The sequence below is a fragment of the Pteronotus mesoamericanus genome, unplaced genomic scaffold (assembly GCF_021234165.1).
Source record: "Pteronotus mesoamericanus isolate MK-2021 breed Mesoamerican mustached bat unplaced genomic scaffold, CSHL_Meso_final contig_228, whole genome shotgun sequence".
NCBI lineage: Eukaryota > Metazoa > Chordata > Mammalia > Chiroptera > Mormoopidae > Pteronotus > Pteronotus mesoamericanus.
The window spans coordinates 810,119-832,027 of record NW_026555095.1 but is presented as its reverse complement, the minus strand read 5'-3'; the positions used below and the strand labels follow the sequence as shown (position 1 = coordinate 832,027).

The following is a 21,909-nucleotide window of genomic DNA, read 5'->3' as shown; positions in this document are numbered from 1 at the left end:
ACAATAAAAATTACAAAAAGAAGTAAATCTATTTTAATACTCAAAGCGGGAGGGAGAGAGACCAGAGATTTTTATGATTTTTGAAAACAGAAAGCAGATGGGATAGAATGACAGATAAGCCAGCGGGGAGGTCCCATCTCAGAACCCACAAAGGCAGTTAAGTGGATGGAGAAGACATTTTTCCAGGCAGAGCCTCAGAGGACTCCACGCCCCACATGGGCAAGCACAGCAGAAGGGAGTGAGCTGTGAGTGACAAAGGGCTCCTCCTTTCTAATGACCTTTACACACTATTAGTCACCTACACCTAAACTATCCCACAATGAAATCACTCATATAGACAAATTACACTTGCAGAAATGACGCTGAACCTGGAGAATTTTATAGGAAAGATTTGTGTCAAATTTGTATACTGAGAAAAAAGTGGGATAATTGTCTAACCACAGATGGATCAAATGAATTGTGATGTATCCATGCAATGAAATGTTATGCATCCAATTAATGAGATTATTGTTTAATTACTTGAATGTATATAGTTAGTTCTATCTCATATCATGTAACAGCATACATATACATACATAACAATATACACATACATAAAAATAGTTAAATAGAGAAAGAGAAAAATGGAAAGAAATAAGAGAATAAGGAAATATGAAATCTTGAATTGGAAAGCCCCTTTTAAGCATAATGCCAAAGACAGAAATTATTTAGAAAAACATTTATATAACTGATATGAAATATAAAACAGATTGGAGAAAAAAGTTAGCAAAATGGCAAAGGATTAACTGAGAGTAATTGCTACAATGAACATGGCAGAGCAATATTCTAAATCTGTAACAAGTTCCCATAAATCAATTTAAAACCATAAATATGCCCAATCAAAAAACAGGCTTAAGAATATGAATGGGAAACTTACTGAGAAAAACATGTAATGAGCCAAAGAAGTAGAAATTAAAACAAAAATCAGATGCCAATTAAATATTTTTCATAGACTTTTTTTAAGAAAGTAGTTAACCTGACTAAACGTGTAAAGAAATTGGCACTTTCTTAGACTGTAATGGGGAGTATACATTTTACAAACTCTCTGGAATGCAATTTCACCATGTAAATCTAAAAACTTTAAAATGAGCATGCTCTTTAGTCAGAAATTCTAATTATAGGACTTCTTACTAAGGAAATAATGAAACATGCTTACAATTTTATGTATAAGAATATTCTCCATGTCATTATTTATAATGTTGAAAAATTGAAAATCTAAATGTTCAACTTGAAGGATTCAATTAAATACCTAATAGCATAGTCATGTGGTGGGATTAATACATTCATTAAATTTATGTTGTAGAAGAATCCCATAGGAAATGTACGCACCATATTGTAAGTGTAAATAACTGGTTTGGAAGACCATAAATAAGAATGATCCCAATTATGTAGGGGAAATGCAAGGAAGAAAGACAGAGAGTGCCATGAGGGAAGAGATTTTTTTTTTCTCTTTTATTCCTGCTAGAACTGTACCTGACACATACTAGTACTCAAATATTTTCTGAATGGATAATTCTATACCAACATGTTCATTGTGTTTATCACTGCATGAGGAAGTATAGTGATTTTTATTTCCTACAACAAACATACATTCATTTTGTTATCAGAATAAAATAATGAATGGTGTTTTTAAAAGCTGAGAAAATTTCAGAGCAATCCTTAAGAAAATGCAGATACCATCATATAACTAGCACTCTGATCATGCACTTTTGGCTCTTTCCAAGCATTACTTAATGCAAGGTGGTGGTGGTGGTTTTTCCCAGGACTGAGAAGATTGAATTCACACTAAACCTGTCAAGTTAGAAATTCGTTCATTCACGCAAAACTATTCTAGTTGGGGTGAGGCAGCAAGGGTGGAAGAAAAAAGACAAATAAATAAGAGAACACTTGATTCTGGTTATGTATACAAAAGACATAAAACAATGATATGGGAGACAGTGAGTGGAGTAGAAAGGACAGGTACTTTATTAGGGTGGACAGGAAAAGCCTCTCAGAGGAAGTGAGCTGAGCTGTACCTGAAGGGTATAAGGTGTCAGCTCTGGAAAACACTAGGAGAAGTGAATTTCCACTAACAGGAATAGCAAATGCAAAAGCCATGTGGTTGGAGTGTACATTGAGCATAAGTAGCACCTAATGAAGTTGGGAAGAATACAGGGGCACCTTGGGAGCCATGGTAAGGCATTTGGATCTTACACTGAGTGCAAAGGGAAACCAGTGAACTATTTTAAGCAGAGGAACAACAAAGTCTGATTTGTGTTCTTAAAAGTTCTCAGAATGTTTTTGATTAAGAGGGCAGCATTAAATTGCATCAAAGAAACTTCCACCTCAATAAAATAAACAAAAACTTTAAAAAATAGAAAGTATATATACTTCCCAGATACCAAATTAAAAGAGGTCACAATCTCATTCACTGTTCTTCCAAAGTGGATGGCCAAGGAAAGAAAAAGAAGGTTCCAGGGAAAAAAGCAGAGAAATATAGCTGTATTCATAAAAAGGCAAAGGTCTGGAATTTTTACTATTACCCTTAAATTCAGACGGTGTTCCTTTATCTTTTTGAACTTCTGACCAGGAAGTTGTGGGAGGGATTGAAGTTGGGGCACAGGGATGGCTAACCCCTGATGGAAGTGCAGGTGTAGAGCTAGACTCAGAACTGAGAGCTGGGTCCAAGCCCTGGAGTCTTCTAACATAATTGGTCAGGCCAAAGAGGAGACAGCAATGGGGAGAAGCAACTGAGAAGGATCAACCAGGGAAACAGGAGAAGCATGAAGAGAACATGGTATTATGGAAGCCAGAGAGGAAAGTAGTATAAGAATGGTGGAGTCATCAGCTGTATCAATTGCTGCTGAGTGACCCACTAAAATGAAGACAAAGAAGTGTCTGCTGGACGTGGCAATGTAGAGGTTGTTTGTAACTTGACAAGCAGTTTCAATGGAGTGGTAAGAATGGAGGCAAGATTGAATCTTGGTGAAGGTTTTTTTATCTATAGTGTCCAACAGATAAAAACAAATCAGTTGATTAGGAAAAGTATGATCTTTCCAGATACTGAGACCTGACATGTACAGTTGTACACAACATTCTCAATAATATCTCTGCAATAATCATATCAGGTTTCATAGCCTTCCTGCCCCTTCATATTGGACATCCGGAGGTATTATAGAGGATTTTCTTCATTGGGTGAAAAATTGGGCTAACTGGTTATTTTATTGGAATATGGTAATTCCATATAATAATTTCATATAATAACCATAAATGGGCTAAGGTCCCTCTTTTAATTGTAAGAGACTACTAATACTGGCATGTCCCTTATTTGGTAGAGGGCTAGACCTGCTTTCTCAGAAGTCATCTTTTGATGGCCATGATCTAAAAATATGAACTAAGTAAAGCATTTATCATCCACAGGAACTGAAGGGGATATGAGAATATCAGTGTTAAGCAAAAGGATTGCTGAGTACAAAAGAGGACCCATTAAAGATCAAAAAACCTGAATTTATACAGTTTAGTAAAATTTGCAGAGTCAAGACCTGCTGGAGAAAAAGCGATTTTTTCAGAGGCACTAGAGAACTATGTGGACCTGGACACTTCAGGAACATAGTTTTCAGGCTGGGCTTGGTTGCTTTTAATATGGAAACTGAGCTTTAATACCATTTTGAAATTTACAGTGATTGTCTAACTACACTCAGACAATATAGCCTAGTATTTAAGAGTGTAGGCTGTGAGGACAGACCAACTGGAGTCTACTTCTAAATAGTTTTATGGCCATGGGCAAGTTAATCTTCTCAACCTGCAGCTCTCTCATCTACAAAATAGGGTGTAATAATAGTATATAGTTCACAGGGTCATTATGAAGAGTAAATTTGACAATGCCTGGGACTTTTAGTTAAGTACTAAAAATGTGGTAAACAACATTATGGCTTAAGAAGCCTTTTTCCTAAAGCTGGTGATTAGAGCAAAATGGGTAACCCACATTTATAATCCTGACAATTTCCAGGTATTGGGCCATCTCTTTTCCACCCAGTTTACACTACAACTCCCTCCCTCCCCCATAAAAAAAAAAGTGGATCTTAAGTGAGGGGTCTCTTTAGTGAATGAAGTGTTTGTGAATAGAAACATTCCAGTGGTACCTTGTCCCAGAGATGAGAGCAAAAATCCCCATGAGGAGCTGGAAAGTTTGAGTGTGTGTGTAGGACCAACATCTTGTAACACACTTAGAAATCACATTAGTCATCAGGCTTGTTAAATTGCCTTGGAATGAACGCAGAGAAGGAAAGCATTGGAGGGTGATGGTGCAGTGGTATGACCAGGCAGAGGGGGAACATGTACACCTTCCTTAAGCTCCAGGTTCCTGAAATGTACTGAAGATGGGTTCAGCTTGAGAACTGGGGTCTTGGAGCTTGGATGAGATTAGAGGATACAAACTGGCTGCAAACCAATGAAGGGAACAGAGCACCCTCTTGGGTTTAGGAGAGCTGGCTGGGGTTGGGTGAGAACTCTCATAAGCCAGACCTGTGAACCACCCACTGTCTACACTGAGGCTGCTGGTGGGTGAGCCAGTTGATGGATGGTGGTGATGACCTGGAGAAAGGGACAGCAGCCTGTCCCAGGCCAGTCACATAAGATGATGTTGCTAAACTCTCATAGGAGTATATACAGGGAATTGGGGGTGGGGGGTGGTTACTGGGGAGAAAACCACCCCACGTTGAGTCTCAAGTCTAAGTTGTAGTGATAAGAAGAAAATATCTAAGTCTTTCCAACTGAATTGAGATTCTTAGTAATGAAAATTCAATGATGAGCTTTGGAATTGAGTTAAGATGTGGTTAAGGAAAAGGAGAGATTAGCAGAACACAATTAGAAAGCAATTATTAGAAAAATAAACCAATCATACTTATATGTTATGGACATGAAATTCCTCATCTAATCAGTTGCAGTTATTATCTGAAAGTTAATCTTCCTTTTCATAGCTAGTTTCTTGTTTCTTGTTATGAATTTTGTGTTCATATTATGTATTTTGAAAAAAGATTCTTGTTTATTTTTCTCCCCACATAATTCTAGTAAATAGAACATAAAATGCCTAAGATATAAATGCAGATATATGTCCTTGTTTGCTTCTTTGTTACATTATCACAAGATTTCCAAAAGAGTACATGTTTTAAATAACTTACATATTTATCTTTTTATAATTATAATATAGATCCTTTGCAAACATGTTAACTATTAAAAAAAAGTCATCCACATCACATTATCCAGGTATAACCCTGTTACTATTTATATTCTTCCTAACTTTTAAATTCATACATGCAATAAATATACTTCAAACAAATAAAAGTGTGTCAAATTATACAAACTATTTTGTAACCTACTTGTTTCACTTTTAGCACTTAGAAGAGCGCTTGGCATATCATGTGTTCAATAAATATTTGTTGAATAAATTGGTGAACATATTTTTGTCATTAAACATTTTTTGTGGCATCCTTTTCCATCACAATTGCATAGAATTCCATTGTGTGAATTATCATGCTCTATCTAACCAGTTCCTGAAGAGCTGAGGAGGAACAAGGCATGTGATGGACACAGAGATGCCCCACACAGGCCCCTCAAGGGGGAACATGCTGCCCGGCCGCTGGAAACACTGGCAGCCCCAGCCTCCACTGTCAGCCCGCTTCAGGGATTGCCTCGGCCACAGAAAGCCGCCTTCCCAGGGTGACCCATATCTGAGGACTGATCACAGAGGGGCCCAATGCAGAGCATTCCTGGGCCAGAGAAGGGGTGAGGCCTGAAGCTGTCCAACCGGCATGGCAGCTCAACTTCTTCAGCCCAATGCTATTTCTTCCCTCTCCTTGTCATGGGTATTTAATTCCAAATAAATATACTGCACACTAAATTCTGTCTCAGAGTTGGCTTCCTGAAATACCTAACCTGTGCAGAGATGGTCCTGACCCATGAGAACTCCTGAGTCTATTGATTTAAAATTCTAACATTACTGCCATTACTTACCGCTAAATCAAGCAAAATAAACTCTGGTGCATGTTTATCATGATATGTTATGCAGTCATTAAAAGAAATGTGGTTTCTTTTGCTCATAAATTGTTGATGCTGTGTATGACACATTGTGGCTCCAGAGGAAGGTGGGAAAGAAAGGGAAGGGGAGAGGAGGGAAGGAAAATTGGGCGGGGGGAGCAGAGGGAGGAATTGGACATCATCGAATAATTACTTGAGCATCCTCTCTATGCCTGAATTTCACCCAATCTGTTTGTTCTCAGATCTTTGTCCCCTAGTCTTTGGACCACCCCAGTGTGAGCATTACTTGAGCAATGAGTAGCCCCATCAATGCAGCATATGCAAGTTATAAAAACTGAAACTAGACATGACCCTGGGCAGATATACATGAACCAGCATGACTATGGACAGTCAGAACAACAAATAGGCTTTTAATGCACAAAAAAGTAGAATAAAGGATCAAATCACACTAATAAAAAACAAACTAAAAAAAGCTTTAAGAGTGATTGTTTGAGGAAAGCCCAGACTACCAAGGAGCCAGAAGTGATGCACTGAACCCTGTCAAGGTGCTTTCATCTGTCAGAATCACACATTCCAAAACAGCAGAAATCTACTGACCGAAAACTTCCTGTTACTTCAAACCTCAGGGGGCAGGTTCAGACAGCATCTGGCTCAGCCCATGTGAGATGCCTCCTCCCAATCACAGACCATCCTTCCCTGGTCCTAAAGGTTCAAAGATTTGCTGCAGGGTAGAAAAGCACCTCAGGCTAACTTGGCTTGCAGAGTGGGCCAGCACTGCTCCAGGAGAAAGAAGAGGAGAAGGAGAGGGCACCGTGAGTAAACGGGTTTCACCCCACAGGGAAGACGATGGGGCTCTCAGTGTTTGGGTTCTTTTCTCAGGAGGGCAGCTAGCAGTCTGAAAGGGGAGGAAGTTAATTTCCTGTCTTTTTTTTTTTTTAATTGAGGACATTGTGACTGTTCTGTTCTCTTTTACCTAAAACTGTACAAATGCTTTCTTAAACCCTTTGATATTGTCCAGTTCTCAGAACTCAGATTAAAGCTATTCTGGGGGTGTTGTTCATCCACCCTGATTTCAACCTCAGATTGCCTCACAGAAAGACCAAGAACCCTGGAAAAACCTGTATCTCCTGATTAAAACTCAGATAGACATCTTTTTGGACCCCGCCTCCCCTCCCCAAGTTTCTTCACGGAGTCAGAAAAGTAGAAATTTTCAGGAAACCGGTCGTATTCTTAATAATCAGTCTCTTAGCCTAGCAGAAAGTTTTCTGGCCTCCTTGTCAGAAATCTTTTGGTTCTGCCAACTTGTAATGGGATTTGTGAAGTTTACTCAGGTTTCTCCTCTGCAAACAACTCTGCTTAAGTATGTGTCATTTGAAATGTCATCAAATTAGCTTTATCTATACAATGTCATTTTTATTCTTCACCAATTAGATGATCCACAGGTCCTAAATATATTTTTTGTTCTAACATCATTTTTGCATATCACCCAAATTAGGTTTCAAATAATGCCAGTATTCTTTTTATAAGTTTAAAACCCCAGTTTAACTAGTTTTAAAGATTTTTATGACTTGAATTTTTATTAATTTTAATGCCTTTTTTAAAAATCAAGACCAATGTTTATTGACCATTTCTTGCCTGGAAAGAGTTGCTAAGCATAAGAATTCAGATTTATATATGTGTTTCAGTTATATATATATATATAACTTGGGTTATAGACTTCTTAAACTTTGTGAAGAAATGGTTTTCCTATTAATTAACTTTTCTCAAGGGGGAGAAAAAATCTTATTTTGCTTTTTTGCTACAACAGATATTTTGCTTTTTGCTAGGATTAAAAATCAACTCACAAACTGTAATTGAAAAAAAATCAACTCATCAATTTTAACTACCTGGAAAGAATCACAGACTTTCGGATCCAAAGGACACTTTAGACACCATATAGTTAAAGAAAAAGAAAAGAAAGAAAAAGAAATTTTGGAATTTTTTTTAAATATTTTATTTATTTTTAGAGAGGGGAAGGGAGAAAGAGAGGGAGCAAAACTTTGGTGTGAGAGAGAAACATCCACTGGTTGCCTCTTTCATGCCTCCCAACTGACCCTACAACCCAGGCATGTGCCCTGATCAGGAATAGAACCAGTGATCCAGTGACCTTTCACTTTGTGGAATGATACCCAACCAACTAAGCCACACTGGTCAGGGCTCAAAATTTCATTTGACCTCTACTCATACACTCTTACCCAGATCAAACACTGACAAGCCCCAAAATATGCTTCATTCTGCTATTGGTATCTGGGCCTCATGAACAGACAGGCTCCCCACACCCTTTATGAGCTACTGTTCCTTAATTGGGGCAGAGACCAAGTTCATGAAGAGGGACCCTAATCTCACATCCCCCAAGGATTCTCCATAGTATTTGTGCCCTGGGGCTGGGCAGGCCACTGGCATGACACATGCCCAAGGCCCTCACTTGGCTGGGAGTGCCTGAGCCCTTGCTCATCCCAGCCCTTGATTTCCGGTGGGTGTATGACGCTGAGGTCATCACAACCATCATCCAGAGTCTAGAGCAGCACTGTCCCATAGAACCTTCTGTGAGGGTGGAAATGTTCCGTACAAGGTGGAGCAAAAATGTTTACAGTTGTTCATATGGAAACTAATATAATAATGAATAAATAACGTAAGAATAAACCCTGAGTTTCAAGTGCTGACAACTGCAAACCTACTTTTTCCCCACCTTGTATAGTGGCTACTAACCACATGTGGCTGTTGAGCACTAGAGCTGTGGCTAGCACAACCAAAGATTGAAACCTTTTTAATGGAAATGATTAGAATTTAAATAGCTACTTGCAGCCACCAGGTACCATTTTGGTCAGAGCAGGTTTAAAGCTCTGAAGCAAGAAAAACTAATGAATATTGTGTTTTATGGATGTCATAGTCTTGGGAACAAGCTCCTCTTTTCATCACCCCCAGGGACGCATCCCACCCTAAATTTAAGTAGACCAGTAATTGTCCTGATAGAAAACCTCCACACCCACTTTTATTCTCACCTCCAAATCATACAATGGTCTTTTCTTGTTCTGGGTTTCAGGCTCAGGGCTAAGGCAACAGCATATTATGTTTCTTGTTTCTTCCTTTCCTATTTCACCTTTTCTTTTGTTTATGCAAACTTCTCTAGCATGCAAAAGTTTGAGGTGTGGTTTATGTTATTTGGTTCAACAAACTACGTGAGGGAAAGTAGTGACCTTAAAAAAATGATCTCATATTTGGTGGGTGAGTCTTTCTTGTTCTCTGAAAATTAGTTTGTTTAGTTAGCAATCATTGTTTTTTTAGACTTATTTGATGCGTATGGAAACATCAACACTACAGATATAAATAATATTTATAAGAAAACAAACTAAATGGAGTCACAGGGGAAAAAAAAAAGAGTAAAACTCCAGCTTTTGAAAAAAATCCCTACTCCTCAGAGAAAAACAACTCCCAAGATGTTGAGTAATTTGAATAAATCATATTGGTGGCAGGCCACTGGGCAGTTTTCCATAGGGTTGGGTTCATAGGGGCTGTGAAAACATTATGCAGAAAACATTTTGAGGTGAGCTGTGCACTTTGAGTCAGGGGCAATATCGTTTCTGAAGTGGACAGCTGCTACTATGCCCTCTGCCTTCTATCAATCCCACTCTTAAAAAATCACCCCATCCCAACTGCACCTTTTCTAGCTCTACCAGATTAAAAAAAAAAAAAAATCTAATAAACATGCGAGAAGTCCTGCTTTGGATTAATAGGAAAATTTCAGTAAATCCCATATTTAAAATAACTCAAACCTACTAGGTGCTAAAAGGGAAGGGGAAAGGGAAGACACATCATATTATCAGGAGTCAGTCTCTGTCCACAGAGACAGCCCCAAACCCCAAATCAATAGTTAGGAGGTGTTTGTCTTTGTAGGTTCTACCCTCTCTTTGGGACCCTTTCCCTCTCATGGCATCTTCTCTCTCGCTTCAGAACATGAGGAAGGGACCTGATAACAACATTCACAATAACATTGACGTTGATGACTCATGAGACTCTGTGTGCCTCTTTTATAAGCAGTATTTGCATTCTAATCAGCAGCAGCAAAGGAATGTTCTCCAGTTGTGGGATTTCAGAAATTACGGTGAAGAGTAAGGAAGACTTAAAAGGAGGACAAGAGTGAAAGGCTCTCTTCTCTCCTTTCTAGCTTTGTTATGAGACTCCCTTTGTGGCTTAACTTGTAAGAGAAAAGGGCAGGTTCTAAGCCAGGGCATTGGAAGTTACTCTTAATTTTAAAAAAGCATAAAGGGAGGTGGTATTTCCGGACCTTAAAAATAGGAATGACTAGCAGAAAATCCAGTATGAGGCTAGTTTAAGAGTTAGGAGATCAGGACTCAGATCTTGACTCTGCAATGACACATTGATGATCCTGAACCCCTCTTGGAGCCTAAGCTTACTCATCTGTACAATTAGGGGTTTGGCTACCAAGCCTCCAAGATTGCAATCACAATCACGATATCAGCAATAAGCTGATATTCCACCATGATATGAATGGGCATGTGGCCAATAATGGCCTGAAGATAAATAACACTTTAATTTCTCCCTAATTGCGTATCCTCTTAACAAGACAAAAGCTACAAAGGGTGTAGTTATTGACTTCTAGGTTTCACTCATCAATTAATTTGAAGGTGTATCATTTTATTCCTTTAGTGTAATTATTTGTCAAATTGACTTTTCAATGTAATCTATCCCTTTGTTGGTTCAGAATAACTGTTTAAACAAGCTGGTAAGTCAAAGAGGTAATGAAGTACCAGGCTAGATTGCTGTGGAGGAGACTAGTAGGGGAGAAAAGCCATACCCACATATACACCAAACAGAACCTGTCTGGAGAGCTGTTCACCTAGGTCAAAGAGAGGTAGGCAAGAAAAAAAAGATAATTTGGGGCAAGAGTACTTGAAGAAAGAAGAGGTTTTTCACCTGAGCTTCAGACAATGGTAAGGAGTTCAACAGGCAGAAATGAGAGAAAGGATCCCAAAAGGAGAGACAACTAAGCACAACCTGGAAACTCAGGGTAACAGAGGAAGACAAGCAGCAGGCCATTGGAAATCTGGCTGGTACTGTCTTGAATACAAGCTAAGGAGCTTGCGCTGTTTCTCTTAGGCTGCCCAATCTCTCTTCCATGGGCTAGGAGAATGAAATGGTTGGGTCTGGACAAATACTGTAGATACAGGCAAAGGGAAGACATCGGTCTGTCTCCAAGAGCTGAAAAGTCGAAAACCTTTCATTTTTTTTAAGATTTTTTTTAAATATCAAAACCCTTTCAAATTCATGAGAAATCTGGATTTGAAGAGACTGGTCAGCAAGAAAGAATGAGTGGACAAGAGGAGCCATGTGGCAACAGGAAGTAAGGAGAAGCCTGTGGCAGAGCTTGTGGGGGCAGCAGGAACTAGCTAGGGCTCTCCTTTGAATGAAGGTTATAGGGAGCCTTTGTGGGTGTTTAAGCAGGGAAGTGATAGAAAATCAGAGCTGTGGTTTAGGACAGTGAGTCTCAAGACTGATTGAGTGGCTGGCACTTGGCATGTTTATCTTTGTCAAATCACAATGCATTTAATATATCACCACAAAGTGTTGGTATATTAAATTTAAAATAATTAAGTAGACCATTTTGGCCTAAATTTATGCTATAAACTAGACAGGTGGTAGCAAGCACCCAAGATTCAAGAAAATTTTGTGAGAGGGAAATGCTTAAAATGACAAATTTTGTTCATTAATTTTTCTTCAAGTTATGCAATGACTGCAGTTATTCAATTTTGGCTCAAAACATGTTGTCCCAATAGGTAGAATATCTGTGCTCTGCAGGATCATTGAGACCCTCTGCTTTAGAAGTTCGCTTTGGAAGCACTGTGTGGCATAGAAACAGAGACTTTCGAATTCATCTGAGCCAGAAGATAAGAGCTGTCAGTAGGCCTCAGAAAACATCAGAAAATGATCATTTTTGCTTCTATCAAAAATACAGGTCAATCCAAATTAGGGGTTCTTCACAGAAACAGAACATATAGTCTCTCTCTCTCTCTCTCTCCCTCCACCCATTTTAAGGATTTGGCTCATGTGGTTTTGGGGGCTGGCAAGTCAAATCTGTAGAGCAGACCTGCAGACTGGAAATTCAGGTATGGTTTTTCTATGTACGGCAGGTATGGCAATTCTAGGCAGAATTGCCTCTTCTTCAGGAAACCTCAGTCCTTGCTCTTAAACCCTTTGACTGATTGGATAAGGCCCACCATGTTATGGAGGATAATCTGTTTTACTGATATCGATGTTAATCTCATCTAAAAAAATATCTTCACTAAAATATCTAAATTGGCATGTGACCAAACAACTGGGCTCCATATCCTCATCAAGTTGACAAAATTAACCATCACAGAGTGTTCATTTTGGTATTTCCTTATCAGTCAGACAAAGACAAAACTCAAGAATTCTTGTTATTAACTTCTTAAGGCACAACAACTAACTATAGGCTGAGAGAACACCACAGTTTATGTTTTAGATGTAGCTCATTTGTCCATCCCTTTTGTCTTCTCTCTATGCCAGTCCTCTCTGGAAAGGTCAATGAATTCATAATTTTTTAAAAAGCTATTGGTGTGAAACTTTATCAAAGTTTTTCTTTTTTTAAGCTACATAAGTTCTTTAGTCTCCTCTGGGCACAAGAGGATAATAGCTTTCAAAGAGTTCTAAAAGATTAGCTTGACCTGATTGTTTTCTTTCATGTAAATCACATTGCCTTTCCTCTAAGCTTACCAGGACTGCAGCCCTTCCTTAAGTTCCTCCAGCTTATCTATTATGGAAGTAAATTCACTTGTTCCAGTTTTCTAGGAGACTTCCCTAGAAATCTTTCACTGAATGACAGTCTCTTTCTTTTAAATTTTTAAAAAGATTTTAATTATTTTAGTTTTAGAGAGAGAGGAAGGGAGGGAAAAAGAGAGGGAAGAGAATGTGTCAGAGAAACATCAATCAGTTGCCTCTCACACAACCCTAGCAGTTGACCTGGCTGCAACCAAAGCATGTGCCCCGACTGGGAATCAAAACAGTGACCTTTCACTCTGTGGGACTATGCTCAACCAACTGTGCCACTACGATCAGGGCTGAATGGGGGTCTCTTTGACGCAGAGACTATGTAATATCAATTTACACATTTCAACCGGAGTTTTCCAACTTCACTCTTGAGTGTCTACTAAATTCTTGGGTAACGTCCTTCTGAGCTCAGTAATTTACCTTCATGTTTCTTTCTTTTGTTTTTACTAAAGATTTTGTTTATTTTTAGTGGGAGGGAGGGAGAGAGAAAGAGAGAGAGAGAAACAGTGATGGTGTGACAGAAACATCCATCAGTTGCCTCTTGCACATGCCCCAACCAGGCTCCAGGTCACAACCCAGGCATGTGTCCTGACCAGGAATCCAACCTGTGACCTTTCACTTTGTAGGATGACCCTCAACCAACTGAGCCGTGCTGGTCAGGGGTCCTTCATGTTTCTTTTCTGTTAATTCTAAAATAGTGGTTTCCAACCACTCTGGAGCTAACCCTGTGATTATAAAGTTTAAAGCTGATTAGGGGAAGCTGTGTGAGGCCCAGACTCCCTACTCTTGTTTCGGCCAGATTTTATCTCTTTTTATATATTAATTATATAAGGAAATCGTATTTTCATATTTCCTTTGAAAATGTGGCTCTGTTTTAAAATGCAATTAAATCACTAGTTTTAGGTACATTCACCATTCAATAGTTGATATTAGCTCTGGTCTGTCTGCTTCAAGTAACTGAAGCAAAAGTAAAGAAAGTTAATACTGTATGGGTAATATTGTGTTAGAATTTCATATATATTCTCATTTAATTTTCACAGTAACCCTTCAAGTTAAGTATTACAATGCCAATTTGGAGATAAAGGTCCACAAATTAAGTAACTACCTGAGGTCACAAAACTGCCAAGTGGTGGAGCTGTGACTCAAATTCGGGTCTGCCCAAAGCCTATGTTCTATCTACCTCACACTTCTAACCAGTTCTGCAATAAATGTCTAGGCAAACTTTACACTCATATTTCATTCATCCATTCAAATACATATTTTTCCCACTTACTGTATCTTTTTAAATTTTGTATTTATTTATGTATTTATTTTCCATTGCTACTTATCCCTCCATACTCTCTTCCACCTCTACCCACCCCTCCTTCCCTACAATCACCACACTGTTGTCTGTGTCCATGAGTTCTCTCTCTCTCTCTCTCTCTTTTTACTTTTGCTCAATCTCTCCATACCTTCAACCTTCCCCAGAACTAACAAGCAAAATAGAGATAGATTTATAGATAGGGAGCAGGCTGACAAATACACAGTTTTTAAAATGTACTTTACCTGCCCTTTTATTTAGCAAAAATAATTTGAGCGCCCACTATGTTTCAAGCACTGTGCCACCTTGGACCTACAAGGACAAATAAAATGGTCCCAGCACCTTCTCCTGCTTTGGAGATTATTACAGTAAAATGCAGGAACAGCCCTTCCTCGGTTGATACCAGTGGAAAGGAATGAACAGGGGGAGCAGAACAGAGTCCTTCCTGAGGAATTTCTGCAACAGGGAGAAAGCAACCCTGGTACAGAGGAGATAAAATGTCAAGACTCACCTCTGCATCACCTGGCCAAAGCCTGAGGGACAAGGCCCAATGGTGGGCGGTAACTGTTCAGGAATGCTGATGGAATGCGCAGAGGGCCTCTCCCATCCTGCTGCCCAGTATCTGACTCTGGCTACACCCCAAGCACAACTGGGAAGTTGTTGTTTTTTTTTTCTCTTCCAAAGAGAGATTTTTTTCCCCCATGAACACTTCCATGGAAAATAAAAAGAGGCACACATGGGTAAGGTCTCCAGTCCCTTCTGGCATAGCAGCCCCTGGGCAAGCAGCAGAAGGAAGGTTGGGGTGGAAGAGACTGCTTCACTGCAACCTCGGAGCCCTTGGTGGTTGGACCATTTATGTAGAACCTCTCTCCTAGGCCCAAGGGTCACTGGTGCATAAAGCAAAACCATAACCTAATACCTTCCCTTCTTAAATATCCCCCTGGTTATTGTTCACAATTCCTTATGTCTGTAAGTAATTTTAGTGTTTGCCAACCGCTTCTGCATATTTTATGTTGTCACAACAATCCCATCAAATAAGGTGTGTTTCACTCATTTTATAAATGCAGAAGAAAATGAGTGGAATTAATTGCCCAGGGCTATCCACAATAGGAATGGGCCAGCCTGGGATTTGAATCCAGGCATTCTGATGCCAGCTGCAGCATGCTCACCATTAGACCACAGCCATGAGACCACCACCACCACAGTTGTGAGCCAACTACCAGAGGTGTAGACTTGACTCCCTAACTGCCATCCCTTTTGACATTTATGGCTGTTTGTGAGTGAAACAAATGTTCTCCAGACACCAACCAAGACTAAAAAACAAGTGGTCAAGGAGAAGCTATGAAATGTGGACTCTCACATTGACCTGCACATTTGTATCTTTTACTTCCAACAGGTTCAACCCTGAGGGATGGGTGAGGGAGCCCCAGCTTTGGAATACATCTAGACACATTTCCTGGAAAAAAAAATCATGTGGGCACAGTACTGGGTTGGGGGAAAATGTGCAAATATTAGTGCAGTGTCGAGGGGCTAAGAGACAAGATCCTAGAGAAGTCAATGAAGAGAGGCCTGTCGATCCTGACCTTTGCCAAGGCAGATCATCTGAGCAGGGAAAGTGTGTCTGCTCTCTCTCTGCTCCTGGGTTGGCAAGGAAGTGAACCAGGTGTTTTGTTTTGTTTTGTTTTGTTTTGTTTTGTTTTGTTTTCCAAAAGCATTAGCTATGGGACAGGATTTAATAAACTGCAGAGTGTTAAGTAAATGACCTGGAGCCTGGCAGAGCTGGGTTTAAATCTCCACCTTTGCATCTTCTAGCAATGTGGTCAAGCAATGTAATCTCTTCAAGCCTCCTTTTCTTCATCTGCAAAATGACAACAAAACAGATTCTCCCCTAGACCTTCCAGGAATAGGGAAGTTCGGCTCACACCTTGATTCTAGCCCAGTGAGATTCAATTTACACTTCTGACCTCCAAAACTGTAAGAGAATACATTTGTGTAGGGTTGTTTCTTTCCTTTTTTTATCTACTTTAATTAAATTTATTGGGGTGACATTGGATAATGAGGTTATATAGGTTTTAAGTCTACATTTCTATGGTACACAATCTGTATATTGCTCGTGTGCCAACCACCCAAAGTCAAATCAGTTTCCATCACCATATATTTGGTCCCATTTACCCTCTACTATCCTCCCCACCCCACTTCCCTCTGGTAGCCACCATACTATTGTCTGTGTCTATGAGTTTCAGTTTTATATCTCACACATGAGTGAAATCATATGGTCATTAGCTTTTTCTGACTTTCTTAGCATAATATTCTCAATGTCCATCCATGTTGTCGCAAATGGCAGCATTTCATCTTTTCTTATGGCTGAGTAGTATTCCACTATAAGCCACTAAGCTTGTGGTAATTTGTTACAAGAGCAATAAAAACCTAATACAGATTTTGGTAAAAATACATCTCTCCAGTCTGTTGAGAGAGGATGAAGTTAAGTGCTGAGCATGTGCAGAGACCATCATAAATGCTCATTAAATGACAGTTTTCTTCATCATTTTGTTGCTTTAAAAGAAATAGTGACTTCCTAAATTATTATGTGACACTGATGCTAAGGACCTGAAGGAGAAGAGGATGCATAGTGAAGAAGGAGAAAAATCTAATCTTCAACTTCAGAATAGCTTGTCTGTTGATCTATTCCTCATCTAACCCACAGCCAGGCTGCCTCCTGGCATTTCCTCCCATGTGTTTGTCTAGATTTCCTCAGTTTACTCTTCTTTTTGCTCAAACCAACCTCCCCTCTGCCTTCTTTTCTGCATTGTTTCACTCGGAGTCTGACTTGCAGTTCTCCCACAGAGTATTCAATTATCTCTCCCCCTTTTAAAACTGTGTGTCAGAATCCCCTCTAGGAAAGTATGGATGTTATGGAACATAATTGGGTGACTGGTGCCAAGTGGCTATTTGGGGTCCCTTCAGCTCCTTTCTGGATCAACAAACCCCTCTTTGGTGACCTACCACCCTTCTTCCTTTTCTCCATGGCCCTATTTCCCCCCTTTACCCTACAGTCATTTTTGCATTGAATCCGTGTTGCTGTAGTCGCACTTTAAATTCTTTGAAAGAACAAACTGCTTTTTCTGTTCTTTAGGCCCAACTAATCATCACAAATAGGCTGGCACCTGGCAAATGGATGCATCATTGGTAGTGGTTGATAATGGTGCTGAATTGGGCCTCTCCAGATTTACCCCCTTTATTCTTTAGTCTTGCGTTGTCTGAGCTTCTACCTTTCATGGTTAGTTTACCCGTGTCTCAAGTTTAGGTGGTAATCCAACTGGTCAGGAGCAATGCCCGTGCATACCAGTAATGAACTTTACAATGTGACTGACCCAGGTATATGAGTAAGGTTCCCTTGGGGGAGTTTGTGAGTTAACTCCTCCGGAGCACGCCAGCTCTTCTCAGTCTAGCATGTTAACAGTCTCTGGAAAGAATGAGTGCCATTTCTAAGCATGAAATGACATTTCCAACAGAAAAAAATGAATGTCATTCCTAAGAAGAAACTATACTTGGGAATCTTGAAACAGTGGCCAGAGTGTTCTATTCATTCAGCAGACATTAATGGAGAGCCCATTACATGCCCAATGCTGTGCTAAAAACACATAAATTTTAACTCTTTTAGTTCTCACAGCTTCTCAGGTGAACAGGAAAGGGAAAATATTTAGAGATATTTAAGATTACTTGGAAGGTTGTTAATACTAACATTTGAGTGTCACAATGAACTTAAAATTTAGCAAGGTCTGAGTCAAATAAAAGGCTTGCCGCCTACTGATCCCCACATAAACCAGGGCTTCAGCCAAACCAGCTAGATTGCAATCTCATCGGCTCCCGGCTCTTCCAGGCTCCAGTGCCCAGCCTTCCTTTTACCTAGAATGTCAGCCATCCCACCCTCCTCCCATACCCACCCCCCTCCAGTCTACTTATCAAAACCATACATATTCTGCAAGGCTTCCCTCCTCAGAGCCCCCATGGAACTTAGGGTCTTTCTAGGTATATTGTATTATAACTCTTTAGAAAAATGTCTCAGCTTCCCTGAAGCATAAAATCCCAGACTACAACAATCTGCCTTACATTTCTTTGTATATCTCAAAATGCAGGTTATATCATTTAATACATTTTTATTCAGAGTATGAATGCATGAAGTGATGATTTAATTACTTTAATTAATAAACCATTGAGAGATGTGAATGGCTTTTCTCAAAGTGATTCAAGTGCAAAAGCTACTTACCCTTGTGTTCCTTCCATAGAGTTCTCAGGGAGGGAGAAGCCCACTAATTTTTAGTACCATACAAAGCACTAAACCTTGTAAACAACTTCTGGGAGTTGGTGTGGGCTGGGCAGACACGCTTGGGCTCTGGAGTTACACAGACCAAAATCTCCAGCCTGGCTCTTCCACATACTGGTTGTATAATTCCAGGGAACTTCATTTACCTAAATTAAAGCCTCAGTTTCCTCATCTGCAAAATGAGCCTCCTCACCTTTTTCCTGTTTCTACCTAATTGGGTTATGAGACTTAGATGTGTGTATGTAAAATACCCAATAGAGTGACATGTAGAAGAAAGTAAATATGTTAGTCCCTCTTTTCTCCCACTCCTCTTGTGGAACAATGTAATTTTTTATTTGCCAATTATTTTTATTATTTTATTTTAATTATAATTGACATATAGTATTATATTAGTTTCAGGTATACATCATAGTGATTCAACACTTATATACCTTAGAAAGTGATCACCACGGTAAGTCTAGGAACCATTCACCATATAAATTTATTACAATTTGTTGACTCTATTCCCGGTGCTGTATATTACATCCCCATGACTTATTTTATAACGGAAATTTACCCTTCCTAATCCCCTTCCCTCTTACCCCCATCTCCTTAAGCAACAATCTGTTCTCTGATTTCACTTCTATATGGAATCTAAAAAACAAAACAAACTCATAGATCCAGAGAACAAGTGCCAACTGTCTTTGAAGATAACAAAACATTCTGAAAATAATGGTTTTAACCGCTGCCTAGAATCCCACAGGAAACACACTGCCTACTCTGGCCATGGGTTTACCCTTTGAGTTTCACCCCAAGGACCCTTGGTGAGCTTTAGCCCTGCCTAGTCATCGCCCCTCAGGTCTGCCCTTGATGGCTTGCAGGATCTCAGTTCATCACTCAGAAGTATGTGGTGTGTATATTCCCTACCTTAAAGAACTCCTGAAAATGACTAATCAGACTCTGTCAAGCTTCACTTTTTTTCTTCTTTATAAAATGACAATGATTACTGAGTTTAGTAACCAAATATCCTCCACCACTACATGATTTCATTCATTTGATTTGGTTGTTTTGAATGAGAAGGCAAAATACAATGGTGTTACGTAGTCATGTTATGAAACTTGTAGTAGTATTTGTCACTTGCTCCTATTAAGTTGTAATGTTCTCAGTTGTGTCTCCAGCTCAGGGGAACTCCTGAAGATGGCCAAAGATGACTCCACCGTTCGTTGCTTCCAGGGCCTCCTGATTTTTGGAAATGTGATTATTGGTGTAAGTAATGAGCATTTTTCAGGCAATTCTGCTCCTCCTGTAATCATGATTTTAGCTCAACCGAAAGTGAAAGTTTAAATGAAAATAATGATGTAATAATGGGCTCCCTGCACCTTTTCTTCATTTGAAGAAAGGTATTAGTAAAATATATTAGCTCCAATTTAACTATATCAATAATTATGTATAGTTAGGTAACATAGCAAAAGAATAGATTGAAAAAATAAGTATTTCCTTCCTAAGTTTAAAGCACAGAATCTAAAAAGAGTCCTGCCAGTCACAGTAAGCATCCAAACACTCCCACCGCACACACAGGCTCTAGTGTTTCTTTCCTATTTCACCTTCATTTGATTTCATGGAACTCTGCTTTTAAGATTGTGGGGGGAGATGTTATCATCTTTTTGTTCTTGTCACCCAGAGGCCACTCCAGAATGTGAGAGTAGCTCAGAGGCCAAGCTGCAGGGCGCATTGTGGTAGGAGAACACTTAGGAGTCAGGGTTACTGGCTCTTGGCCCAGCCCTGCTTCTGACTCCATGCGACTCTGGACAAGTCTTTCAGGGTCAAGACCCCTCACCCACAAAACACAGAGAGTGGGAAAGATACAAACCAAGGTACTTTCCAGCTCTAACATTCAGTGGTTCTCTGGCACTGATAAATATGACCAGGACCAACTTGAATATTACAACCTGGGAATTTGGATGATAGAGACTGGACATGGGAGATTAGCATCATTCGAGAAGACGTTTGAATGCTTCATACCTCAAGAACTTTATAACGGTCTGAAATTGGGTCTTTTCCCAAATAGCAATGTCACAGACAGAGCAACATGTGGACAGAGGCATACAACCAATTAGAAGGATGAAAGGAGCTGTTTGAGTTCCTGGCAATGAGTTTGAGTCACTTGCTAAAGCCTATGCAGGGGACAGAGTTAGCCTTTCTTACACTCCAACCCCCACTTCTCGATCCCTTCCCAATGCTACCCTCCCACCAGACTGACAGAAGCCCCTCTGCCCCCAGATGTGCGGCATCGCCCTGACTGCAGAGTGCATCTTCTTTGTATCGGACCAGCATAGCCTCTACCCACTGCTTGAAGCCACAGACAATGACGACATCTACGGGGCAGCCTGGATCGGCATGTTTGTTGGCATCTGTCTCTTCTGCCTCTCTGTTCTAGGCATTGTAGGCATCATGAAGTCCAGCAGGAAACTCCTTCTGGCAGTAAGACCTTAAAACTCTCTACAGTTGTCTCCTGGACCAACGTTGATGGATTGTTTCTTCTTCCCTGACCACAGTGCTTTGATCTTTAGTGGGGTGGAGGTTGCCATGTGGGATGGGAGGATGGAAGACTCTGCAGTGAAGCTTGTCCAAGTGGGGGCAAAGATGCCTTCTGCTATAGCAAGTGCAGAAGATTCCAGTGTAGGGAACCCAAAGGGGAAAGCCCTGGGGGTGAACCCCTGTTGAGTGTTTCTGAGATCTCTGCTTCTCCAGCTGGGGTCTGCAGGCACCCAACTGGTACAGCCAAGAGTAATGTAGCCCAAAGGACAGAGTGAAAACTTCATAATTATATTTTTTCTCTTGACAGTAAGAGATTTAAAATATTATTGTAATACTAGTCAGTATTAAAACTAAGGTATAAAATTCAAAATTTAATATTAGGACACAAAATATGCATGAATTCTTAAGAGGAAGCATGAGCCTTTTCAGATATTTTTGGGCTCAGGGCTGATGATTTTGTGTGTTGGCCTGCACTACTCATATTGTGCATTCAGTCTGCTTTTCAGGGACCCTGGCAGAGCTTGATGCACAGGGCCTAGAGTGCAGCCTCAGCTCCTACCTGACAGCGGAAGCTCTCATTCTGTGTATCCAAAGGGAGGCTTTGGCCCCAAACCGCAGATGGCAAGACATGCCCTGCCTTTGAAGAGGAAGTAAATTTGAGATATTTTGCAAAAATCAGCAGAGCTAACAACCCTGGGGTTTGGGTCCAGACCTCTACTCTCTACCCCCAGGCTCAAGACAGTAGTTGCTCATGCTATGATGGGGTCCCACCCCCATTCCTACCCAGTGCTTTCAGACCCGAGTTCCACCTTTATGAAACCAATCCAGCAACTTAAGGTGCTTGTTGGTTCATTTTCACTGTGCTCTG

General features: G+C 40.1%; 2 protein-coding genes across 2 annotated transcripts in view; both read left to right on the top strand.

The window, feature by feature from the left end:
* The window catches only part of TEX55 (testis expressed 55), a 29,414-nt gene extending 19,310 nt beyond the window's left edge, over window positions 1-10,104 (top strand). The window contains exon 5 of the mRNA XM_054572300.1: window positions 10,045-10,104. Within this exon, the coding sequence (XP_054428275.1) occupies window positions 10,045-10,104 (60 nt within the window). The remainder of the gene's footprint in view (window positions 1-10,044) is intronic.
* The window catches only part of UPK1B (uroplakin 1B), a 30,475-nt gene continuing 15,353 nt past the window's right edge, over window positions 6,788-21,909 (top strand). Inside the window, exons 1-3 of the mRNA XM_054572296.1 lie at window positions 6,788-6,866; window positions 19,682-19,769; window positions 20,784-20,984. Of these exons, the coding sequence (XP_054428271.1) occupies window positions 19,701-19,769; window positions 20,784-20,984 (270 nt within the window). The 5' untranslated portion in view covers window positions 6,788-6,866; window positions 19,682-19,700. The remainder of the gene's footprint in view (window positions 6,867-19,681; window positions 19,770-20,783; window positions 20,985-21,909) is intronic.